The sequence below is a fragment of the Bactrocera oleae genome, chromosome X, assembly GCF_042242935.1.
Source record: "Bactrocera oleae isolate idBacOlea1 chromosome X, idBacOlea1, whole genome shotgun sequence".
In the NCBI taxonomy this organism is placed as follows: domain Eukaryota; kingdom Metazoa; phylum Arthropoda; class Insecta; order Diptera; family Tephritidae; genus Bactrocera; species Bactrocera oleae.
In genome coordinates, this window is record NC_091541.1 from 30366059 (window position 1) to 30378440 (window position 12382).

At 35.1% G+C, this 12382-nt stretch overlaps 1 protein-coding gene across 3 annotated transcripts in view; it reads right to left on the reverse strand.

The window, feature by feature from the left end:
• Positions 1 to 436: 436 nt before the first annotated feature.
• Positions 437 to 12382, reverse strand: part of Ank (Ankyrin) — a 77590-nt gene continuing 65644 nt past the window's right edge. For 2 of the 3 annotated variants that reach the window (XM_070112514.1, XM_070112515.1), the window contains 6 exons: positions 6562 to 6934; positions 5367 to 5451; positions 5077 to 5301; positions 3065 to 5016; positions 2792 to 2858; positions 437 to 2735 (listed from right to left, as the gene is read on the reverse strand). In XM_070112514.1, coding sequence (XP_069968615.1) covers positions 2270 to 2735; positions 2792 to 2858; positions 3065 to 5016; positions 5077 to 5301; positions 5367 to 5451; positions 6562 to 6934 — 3168 coding nt within the window. In that variant the 3' untranslated portion in view covers positions 437 to 2269. Of the gene's footprint in view, positions 2736 to 2791; positions 2859 to 3064; positions 5017 to 5076; positions 5302 to 5366; positions 5452 to 6561; positions 6935 to 12382 lie in introns of those variants that run through there. The other variant, XM_070112516.1, reaches the window with a different exon arrangement.

Below are 12382 nucleotides of genomic sequence, written 5' to 3' on the forward strand. Positions count from 1 at the left end.
CATGATGTTGACCAAAAACGTTGACTGTGCTTTATTAATAGACCTTATTTTATCAAAAAAAAAAGTTGCATAGATTAAGAAAATTGTTAATAACATATACTTACATTTTAATGAAAGTTGTTCCGTCTTAACGGCTTTGTGAAGGAATTTTATGATTTCACATGAAAAAAAATTTCATTTACGGTTTAGGAATATTTTCGAGTTTGAGAGATTTTTCCCACGTGAAGTTCACGATAAGAAAAACATAAATTTGGGAATTTTTACATGAGGAATGGCGTTCACACGAAGTTCACGAAAAGGCTGATTATAGACCCCATTACAAGTTATGTGGAAAATGTGACACCAAAAAAAGTTTAATATACCATATCCGATTTTCATAAGTTTAGTTGATTGTAGTTGATATTGTTAATATCACTATAGGAAATTTTCTATAGACTTGTATTAAAATACTTTCTTTATTGGATTTAAATGTTACAATACAGGTTTCAACTTTTAGCATGCATTACTATCATCATTACTTTTTTTCATTGGGCCTAATATATAATATACGTAAAAAAGCATATATATACATATACGTATATTTATATATATATAATAGCCCTTAGAAAACATATGATAGATTTTATTTGATGTAATCTTATATTAGATAATATGTTTGGTTTGTGAATGCCGATATGTTAATTGAACTTCATATACTAATGTAATATACCAAACAGCAGCTATACTACGTATAAATCGAATCTGTTTTCGAACATATTTTACATAAAATAAGACAATGTATTCTATACTCTGATGCAACATACTCGCACACAAACCAAAATGTATGTATAGTTGTCCGCCAAATACCAGGACCGCAGAAGCTTTCAAAAGGCGAAAAGTTACAGGGTTAAAGATAAACAGAATTAATATACAATATTTTTTTACATATTTTAGTTTTTCACGAAGATCTGAAAAAAAAAATTTCCTCAAACCCCATTTTTTAATTTAAAAAAAAAAACAGCTTCGATCAGATGATCTATTAATAAAACTATTGTATTTCTTGTGTCCTATTGATTATAGATAAATCTTTATGGATTAGTGATGCTCACCATAGGAGCTTCGTTATTTTATGGCTATTATATCGCTGACTAATCCATACTGTTTCACCGATACTATTACGATGGCCCTTAAACGTTTTACTAGGATTTCTTCCCACTTGTAAAACGTTTCTTAAGCTCTATAGTTCATTTTGTATAGAAAATGTCTACTACTCAATATTTCGACTATGAACTCGAACAGAACATCATTCAATTTTTATATATTTAGCAGTTTGTTAAATTTTCTTATACGCTTTTCCTTTGTTCTCCTAGATTCTTTATTTTTGTACTCGCATAGTTACCATATTTCAAATTAGCAAGTACTTGTTAAAAATGCTACCATAGAAAGGCTTTTACTACATTCAAATGTTTTGTGAATATATTGTTAAGGAATACTTTGAAAAGGAAACATTAAACACGAAAATTTTTATTGTAGTCTAAAATAATTTTTTTAAGCGAAATTCTAAAATGACTATCGTTACACAAAAAACTTGTTTATTATTTTTATGTAAATTCCTCTTAATGTGGTCCATTTTTATGCCATACCACTTACCAGTTTTTGAAAAATGTTACGCGGCCATATACATTTTTCATATGGGCGATCATATTAATTTTAGGACAACTGTTTTTTTCGAGCACCTTTTATAGGCGTATAACAGATTATTAAATTTGTATTCTATATTATAACTGCCATTTTCATGATTTTTTTTTAATATAATGCTTCAGCTTATTGAAGCCTACACATTATTTATATAAAAATAATTTTAATAGATGACCATATGATAAAACATTTGATAAAGCGGGCACCATTTCTTACAAACAAACAAAGAAAATACTGTCATTAACAGTTACTTTTCGTTTGCACATCTTACTTGGCAGAAAATAATTTAGTTACTATCATCTTATGATATATACATTAGGCTTTTTGTCGTTTTTTCGATCTGGTATTTTAGTACCTGAAACTACAATAAAGAAAAAACTCAAACTTTCTAACATAAAGTGCACGAAAAAACCGTAATAACCAAGCAACAGGTTGCGTGGTTCTGATCTGTTACGCAAGGTGTGCGCTAGGTTCGTAATTTATAATCTGAACTTTGATTGCTGCCTACATTAAAATGACATAACCAACAAAGAACTTATTGAATTGGGCTTTTGACTTTAGCAGAAGAAACTCTGCTTAAGTTATTTTCACATTATGCTTCAGGTTCTGATACAGATGCTTCTTGTTGCCCAAATATATTACTAATATTTTCATTTATGGTTGATATTTTTGAAGAGTTAGGTGCAGTTCCATTACCATTGTTGACAGATGCCAATATACTTGAGGACATGTGTTCTAACACTCCAACAGGCAACATATTGATTTTACTCATACAATCTTCAAGTAGCGCACCTTCGGGGTTCTGCATATTTACATCGATATCTAGCAACTGCGGCTTTTTTTGATGGCCGCCACTATGGTGGTGAGTTGTTGAGTTGATACCTTCATAGGCATTCGGAATTACATTAATTTCGGTTGTTCGATCAATTATATGCTGCATTAGAGAATCTTCTGGCTGTACAATATGCTTTTGTTGATGCTGTTTGAACATGGGTAACACGTTAACATCGTTTGCACTAATAATATGGGTTTCTGTAGTACCAGTTTTCCATCCCCCACTAAGAAATCTTACGTTGGTAAAATGAATGTAATTTTCAATTCACATTGAACATACCTATTATTCTTTACTTCCTGTACAAGACTTGTAACATTACTGCGTTGAATAATAGATCGAGAAGAACCTACGAAATTCAGATAAAAAAGTTAGTTATATGTATAAAGGGGTTAGCAATCTCTCAAAAAACTCTACCAATTAAGTTATATTTTTTTTATAAAATATTTTATATCCCCTCTTGCTGTACCTTTTGAATTATGATTTCTTGATTAACTCTTGTATTGAAAATATTAAATTTCTCATCGTAATGCCCTAAAGCTCGTTTTTACTCACCATCTTCTTCAATGTTCTTTTGAGCTTCATCTAATATTTCAACAATCTGTTCTTCAGCGATTCGCCGTATATTATCTATATCATAGTTCCTTTGTATCAATTGTGAAATATTATTGGGTGCTGGTGGGGTCGTCATAATTGATGCCCCTTTTTCCGACATACCTTCTGTAATTTTAGCTGGTACCGTTACATTATTCTCATTATTGTACTCATGAATTTCATTTTTCTTTAATATACAATCTTTTGTGATTTTTAGTCCACTGAACACCAATCCATCCAGTTCAGTTTTAGCCAAGTGTTTTTCAATGTCATCAGTCACAGGTTCCATATTAAATATACATTTGTCTACAATATCGCTTCTATTAATATTGTGCAAAGCGTGTTCTAAGCGGTTGCCTGTGGCTTTATGACCTTGTTGACGCACCCAAAGTCGCAGCATGATCATTGCCTTTTGATATGGACTCGCCGTGTATTCCGCATTAATAACCTCGTAGTCGGTCTCGGGTACATCCAATTCTTTGGCCAAGTGCATCCAGTCGCCATCTATAAAATTACATACATCCGATAAGCGTATATCGGCTCGATGTATTGTGTTGTCTCCTTTCGTATGTAGTTGCAGTATATTCACTTGGTTTAGTCCTTCTTCTCTAACATCTGCAGACTCGTCCAAGTCATTTGCAGATTTCAAAGCTGTTAACTTGAAACCTGCATTTAACAAATCCTTATAATTGAGACCACGATCAATTTTTATATTAGTTAAACATTTTTGGCTATTATCAAAACGACTGAAACTATCAACAATATCAGAACCTTCTAATGATATGTTTAATACACAAATTGGATTCTGTGGTGGTTCACGAATACCAACTTTCAGATTATTCATGAAGCTTATGCGACCGTAAGGCTCTTCTTGATCTTTAATATGCACAATGAAAGACAGGCGATTTTCGCGGAAGGCCTGGAATTTTAAATTACCCTGCTCGCCTGATTTCAATACAGGTACTAAGTTGCCTGCAAACTCCAAATATAAATCTTGATCGCCAAGCACTTCTACATCTCTGCTTTTAGCTATTTCGGTAAAATATTCTTGCTGCTCCAAGGTTTTATCTTCTTTGTCGTCCGTCATACAAAACACAGAAATCTTTGCCTCATTTGCTAAAACTCGTTTAGCAAAAACCACAAATTTTACCATAAACGGGACCTGAGTCATGTAAGAATATAATTCGGTGGCCATACGGCTAGCGTCCGAGATATTACGACAATCCATTAACCAAAAACGTGCCGATACTGTCGTAGTAAACGTGACACTATCCTTTACGAAAGCGAAAGGAGTTGACCCAGTTACATCTTCCCAAACCGCGTGATTTTGGCCCCCTGTTATTGAACATAAAAGCCGCAAAGTTGGAGCATTGCCTGTATAAGGTGAATTTACCATGCCTTGGGAAGACGCTTTGGGAGCTGGTATACTGAGCGTAATAGCCTTGTGAAATTTGCGACGGCGCGGTTCAACGGTAACTACCGGCGACACAGCCACACCTTGGCCCAGAAGTTTGCAGCAACCGTTCAGGTCAACTGGCTGTGCCTGAAGACCGACACGAATCTTCTTTGTGAGAGCATTAGGCGGAAAAATTGCCTGTACTTGCGGCACCGCTTGTGAAGAGACGGTGCCACCGTCAGGGCCAATAGCATGAACCTCCTGCCGAATACGTGATATTACCGCAAAAAAGTGTGGAAAAGTGCGAGTTACAATGCGTACGATACGACTAGTGTGCAAATCCTCCATTGGGTTCAGTTCACAATTTGCCGTTTCCTGAAGAACATCCAACATTACATTATCACTGTCGAACAATGTATGCTCCCGCCAACTATCTCCGTTATCTGAACGCAAAATTATTATTTCGCGTTCCTTGTCTCTCAGTGAGCCAAAATGGGGTATCTCAAGAACCACTGGTCTGAAAATTAGGGAAGGGGAAATATTACAACCTATACATTTTGTCATTGAATAAACATACCTGAGAAATTTGCCCTCGACGGGAGATAATTCCATTATACGACTAACTAAGGCTTCGCCTTCCATTAAAGGTGGCGAATTATGTACCCTTTGTGGCTTTACATAACGGCAGGTGATACGTGTTGGCTGCGTACAAGCTTTTGGGGGCACAATCACGCGAACTCCACTGTGGCGGCAACCACGCATTGATCCACCACGTGCATCCACAAGGAACGATACAAGGAAACTGGAAATTATAAATATTTATATTAGTAAACACCTTACATATTCGTAAAACTGAAACACACTTACCCCAAATGAACAGGAGGCCGAGTAATCGCAACATTGTCATTCTGCTTCAAATAATATTGATTTGAAGATTTAAAATCATCGTCAACTAAACAAAAAATAATAATATTAAAAAATTAGTTCAGAACAGTGAAAAACTTTAAACTTCTCTATAATCATTTTGGGTGTTTGCGAAGGCATACGCTACAAATACGTCATCCCATTATTGGTCCATACGAAATAATACGTATAGATCCGAAAGCAAAATACCTTCTATCATCAAGCATACTCGCTGACCCACAACACCAAATTACAAATTACAAAGTGGTTCCACTGCCGAAGGCTGGAAAACCCAGCCAAAAAGTACACTCATATCGTTAGATATTCTCTCGTCGAAACGTTAAAAACACACGAATTGCTGGATGCTTAAACCAATACACATCCTAGAAAAGGACATCTCTAATACCATTAGTAGACATAGAAAATTCAGTACTCCCTCCACGAATAACATGTGGTAACCGCGTACTATTTCAGTGGTAGACACTTAATTTTAAAATAAATAAGTTTAAAAGCACATATTTGAAGTAATTGTAAACAAAAGAGAAAGCGCTAACTTGGAATGCACTGAATCTATAATACCCTTCACATTAATTGCCTATAGAATCTATATGTGTTTTGATCTTATCTCAGAAATTATATACAAAAATAGCGTGACAAATTTTAGAAGGATCGATGCAATAATTTTGAAGCTATGAGATGCACCGACTTTGAAAACGTGGGTTGTGAGGCAAACGCTTTAATAAAGTTTTGATAACTGATGTTAAATGTTCATGAGACAGGTATACAAAATACCAATCCACTTGAAATTTATGCACAACATTCTTGCGATATTATGCATTAATTTAAGAATCGAATTACCCCTCTTATTATACCCTGTTCAACGTAAAAAATATAATATAAATAATTATAACGATGATGACGTCACGGTCGAAGTATTTATCTGTCGCATATATATTTTGGTATTGCAATCAGAAAATTTTTACTTGCATAGGTAAAGTTTACAGTTTTATAATTTAAACTTCCATTATGTAGTAATTATCACACCTCAAAAGATATTCACTAGGCGTACACTATAAACATACGACTATAGGTATGCACATAATCATGCATGTTACATTTATATACGAGTAGAGAATATTAAAAAGTTGGAGATATGTACCTCTATCGTTTTTAATGATGTTACGGTCAGTTGATTCTGTTTGAAGAACCTGTTGAATATGTTTCTGTTGCTGATGATCGTTGTGGTCGTCAATATTGGTTGTGTCATAGTTTTGATTATCCTGTTCGGACGCTTTTAAGTCATCTGTAGCCATGTATTTATATTGTTGATGGTCAATATTTTCGTCTCCACCTTCGTCTTCGGAATCTGACATGAAGGTTTCATGCATCAATTCTGGTACAACTACTTTATATTTCTCTTCAAGTATGCCAGTTATAGTATTCGTTACAGATTTTTCTGTTACCACTTTTAGGGTTTCAACAGCAGTAATATATCCCAAATTATTAGCAATGTTTAGAGCGGTTTCGCCGTTCTAAATAAAAGAGTTTTGAAAGCAATAAAAACCGAATGATTATTATCACTTTTTCTTCTAAATGAATACAATTTTTATTATTACCGGATCACTATGTATTTCTGAGTGAAGATATTAACAAAATAATACACAAAATATAATAATTACGTTTAATACAGGAATACCAAAAATGCAAGTCTAAAAAAAGCAACACTAAACCGTGCCTTACTATAATTCGATGTGGAACTCAATTGAGTATTTTGTTTGGAAAATACGAATGTACGTTGTATTTATTTTTAGCTGAAAACTTAAGATCTCTATCTCTCACACAATTCTTACAATGCTAATTTGCCTAAGTTATTCCAGAAATATAATTGTATTTATATACATACATATGTACATAGCCATAAAAATGTATAGCAACTGTATATGTGTTTATACATGTACATGTATATATGTATATTTCTTAGAGCTTTTAGTTTGAGGAGATATGTATTGTTATTTAAATATATATATATGAATACGTATATGTGTATATGTGTGGAAATAATCTCTAACTACTAAAAAGTATTAAACAATATAAGGCGTGGTTAGGCTAGTAGCTCATTTTGTATGCAAGACTTAGCCAACGAAATTATTTATTTATTTATTTATTTAAACGCCAATCGGCAATATACATAGATATAATAAAGAATTAAAGTATTATACAAAAGTAGCTAGGGTATATTAGTGTAATATCTGGAAATAATAATAATTTAAATAATTGTAAGTTAATATGTAATTCAGACTTGATTTAGATGTAATTCAGACGAGCAGGTGTCTCTTGGTGTTTTCGGTAAAGGCAGCGTATGTTCCTCCATAGAAATCAATTTCACCTTGAAGTGAATTTACTAAATTAGCCAGTCTATTCTGAGGACCATGGATAACATAATTTTTCTTGGATTTCGATGTTTTTAGTAATCTATTTCGCCTCAGGGTAAGACCAAAAGGGGCGAGTTCCAAACTGTTTAGGATCTCATGAGCATCAGTGATGTTGATCAGTGAGTCGACGAGAAGACAGTTTGTTTATACAGTAGCACTGGTGGACCTCATCAGTAGAGCAGATGTGACTTGGTGAAGATAGATTATAGGCCAGTGACTTACAGATTTACACTGCACCTTTTCAACTTTATCGATTGTCGTGTTAGTGTAGGGAGACCAGATTACCGAACCATATTCCAAAATTGGTAGTACAAGTGACTTGAATAGTCTAATGAGTGTCCAAGGGTTTTTGAAATCTTTACCACTCCTCAGTATAAATCCAAGGGCTTTGAACGCCTTTGATGTAATTTTGTCTGCGTGGTGTGAGAAGGTGCTTATTATCAACAATGATACCTAAGTCTTTTATGTTCTCGACCTCAGCTATCTCAAGCCCGTCAAGTTTGTAGCTCGTGCGGATCGGTGAGTGTGAGCGAGCGAAAGATACGGCCGCACATTTGTTTACGTTGAGATCCAGCTTGTTCACTCGACACCAGTCACTGACGGTATTTATGTCTTGTTGCAAGATTATGATGTCTGTCTCACAAGTAATCGGTCTAAATATTTTGAGGCCATCAGCATACAGAAGGAAATCAGAAGCAGAGTTATTACCAATGTCGTTGACGAAGATGTTAAACAGTACAGGACCAAGGTGAGATCCTTGTGGCACACAAGAGATTACTTCATATTCACTGGATAAGTGGCCATCTACTCTGACTTGCAAGCGTCTGTCTGTGAGGTATGTACGTATCCAAGCTAATACACGTCCAGCCACACCATATTTACTTAGCTTATCTAAAAGTATTTCGTAGTCAACACGGTCGAAAGCCTTGCTGAAGTCTGTGAAAATGCTGTGCGTGCAGTTGCCGGAATCCATGGAGTTCAGCAGTTTGTCGACGTATATGAACAAATTGGTAGTGGTGGATCTGCCACCAGTAAAGCCATGTTGTTTGGTTGTTATGATGTTTTCAAATGCCTGACGTATCTGTGGAAGCACTAACCTCTCAAATAGTTTTGCAAGTGCAGACTGTATGCAGATAGGACGGTAGTTGGTAACCAAGGTCTTGGGCCCCTCTTTATGAATCGGTGAGATGTATGACAGTTTCCAGTAGGTCGGGAAGGTACCATGGTGAAGAGATTCGCCAAATATATCTGTCAAAGGCTCACATAGGCCTACCGCACAGTTTTTGATGAATATGTTAGGCAAACCATTGGGGCCTGCACCTTTGCTGGGGTCGAGAGCAAGGAATTCTTTGAGTACTGCATCGTAGGTCACTGTCAGGGCATCCAAGTGTGTGCGCTGTGTACCAGGATTGAAGGTTGCAATACCTGGGTATATTGGCTTAACAAAAGCTTGTGTGTTGAACTGGAGGCATTGCCAGTTGATTATTTTTTTTTCGTTACCCATAGTTAGTTAAAAAAAGAGTCGTTGGCACTTTGACAGATCAAAATGTAAAACAAACCAAAATTAGAGATTCTTGTAGAAGGAATTTGGGTTAAAATTAGACGATTAAAACTTTTGTTTTCAGTTTTTTGTATTCTTAACCTCAAATAAAGAAAATTAATATATTTGTACGGTACTTTAATAATTCGTTAGCAAATTTAATAATGCAAGCTAATCTTCTTTTCATGTCAGACATTTTAATACAAATTGAATATCAGCCGACTGTTCCTGCCCGCATTCCCAGTACAATTCGAAAATATAAAAAGCTAAATGCGTTTTATTTGTCAACGATTAATGCTGGAAACAGTCACCGCCGTTCCGCTCTTCCGTACTTACCGTACGTATCAAACCAATTTTGTCAAAAGTTATGCCCGTAGTTGCAACGCAGAAATCAGTTTTTCTCTTTTGTTTTCATTTAATTTTGCCATTGTTCAATTTGTATACACGATTTTTAGTTATAATTTTTCATTATGTAAAAGCTCAAAATTAAAATCCAACAATTAAAAATAGTCCACCTATTTATAAATAAATGTATTCAACATTGATTTTGAGTTATTTTAAGAATATTTCAATTATATTCAAGTTTATGTTTTAATTACTACAAAATATCGTTCACTCGTTTCTACGGAAAAATCCAATTTTCGCTACCGTACGGTCTGTAGAAGCGGACGGTAGAAGCGGTGATCAGTGTTCATTTACATTCCGCTCTCATAAAATAGGTCGTATCAGCTGATTCGGTCTACGCTTTGGCGTCGGTAACTGTTTTCAGCATTATCTATTTGCTTATGGCGGTCAAATAGCGTGTTTTATTTGACCGCCATAAGCAATTAAATATGTGCTTATACAGAGTGGCTCACGAATTGTGCTGCAAAAACAAACCGTAATAACTTTTGTTCTGTGTGAGTAATCGATTTACTTTTTGTTTTTTTATTTGGCAGGTTATTAGTTAGATTTTCTTTTTAAATGAATACTTGGAAAACCGAAGAGAGGGTTTAGATAGTGCGGCGGTACCATGCTTTGCCTAAGTTGGTAAACATGTTTGCTGAATCTGGAAGAATCGCAAGAAGTATGTTCGTGTTCAAGAAACAATTGCGACTGTTGCATCGTAAATTCAGCCAAATCCAAGAATTTTGATTCACAACTTATCGGCGCAACTTGGAGTTAGCAGACGGTCATTACAACGGATAATTCATGATGACTTAAACCTGTTTCCTATACCCTATAGATTTGCCTAATCGCAGCGTTATTTAAAGACGTTGTAGCCAGAGACTGGTTATTGCGGAGCTCCAATGAAAATTTTAAAACAAAATAATACCAAGAAACTCTACTTCCAGACTTTGTTTATGGGGTTATGTCACGCAAGAGGTGTACAAAACAGATCCCAGAAATCTGACTAAATTGAAGCAGTCTATTAAAGCGATAATTGAGGCAATCCTGACATCAACCCGTCAGCCCGCAATGAATAATTTTCTAATTTGGTGTCGCATATGCGTGGCTGAGCAGGGTCCATAATTTTTAAGAATAATGAGTTATATAAAATAAAATATTATTTATATAAGAAGTATGATAATAATGAAAATTAATTTTGTCTTCGCGAAGATTAGATGCCTGTACCTCAGGAAAATCAGCTATCGATCCCTTCTACGATACTTTTCCGAAAGTCATTCGAATACATAATTATAAGGAAATGTCTGAGTAAGACAAAGCACAAAGTAGATATACTTAGGCGCTTTTTATTATTTCGCATATTATAATGTTATTCACTTAACGGCTGTTTGTAACACCTAAAACCAATAGAGATAATTGATCGATCGAATTCATTTTCCGATATCTGTCTGTGTGTAGAAGTGATAACTGGTGTAAAAATGTACATATCGTGCGGTTACACAGATCGTCTTGATACCAGGGTTGCGAATTTTTTGACTAAAAATTTGGATTTTTGGTTAAAAAATAAAATTTTTATTTATTAATTCCGCTGTTGGGATCTAATCTAATTTTTAATCCAAGATGTTTGGATTTAAAAATTAAATTTTAATTTAATAGTAAAACAAGTAAGGAAGGGCTAAGTTCGGATGTAACCGAACATTTTATACTCTCGCAAAGTCAAATAGTATACTCGTTTGAGATTTCTTTGTGGATTGACTGATATTTTTGGTAGAAGGTCAACTATAGGCACTGGGGTCCACATATTTAGTACTTAGGGGTTTAAACAGTTTTGGTTCGATTTTGGCCACAAGGTGGCATACTTTAATCGCATTATTCACGCAAAGTTCTATCCCGATACAGTCATTGTTGCCTGATTTGCATAGTGGAAAGTGACAGAATCAGATTGAATTTAAAATGGTGTTATATGGGAAGTAGGCGTGGTTGTAGTCCGATCCGCCCATTTTCGCACTATGACATAGAAACATGAAAAGAACGTTATGCACTGAATTTGGTTGAAATCGGTTAAGCAGATCTCAAGATATGGGTTTTCACCTAAAAGGGGCTGTGCCACGCCCACTGTCTAATTTTGAACGCGGTTCCTATAAAGTCATCTCATACCATCCCAGAGATAAAATTTAATGTCTCTGGCGTGTTTAGTGCTTGATTTATCGCGCTTTTAGTAGTTTTTAACAGTACCGTTATATGGGGAGTGGACGGAGTTGCCACCCGATTTCAACTATTTTCACACCGTAGGTAGAGGTGCTAAAAACATTTGCTTCCAGTGAATTTTGTTATTATAGCATTAGCGGTTTAGGAGATATGCACATCAAACCTATTAGAGGCGGGACCACGCCATTAAAAAAAAAAAATTAACTGCAGATGCCCCTCCCTAATGTGATCCTGTGTACCAAATAACAGTCTTGTATCTTATTGCGGAGCTTAGTTATGGCAATTTATTTGTTTTTGATTAATGGCGTTTTGTGGGCGTGGCAGTGGTCCGATTACGCCCATCTGCAATACCAACCACGGTACCAAGAAACATGTCTACCAAGTTTCATAAAGATATCTCAATTTTTACTCAC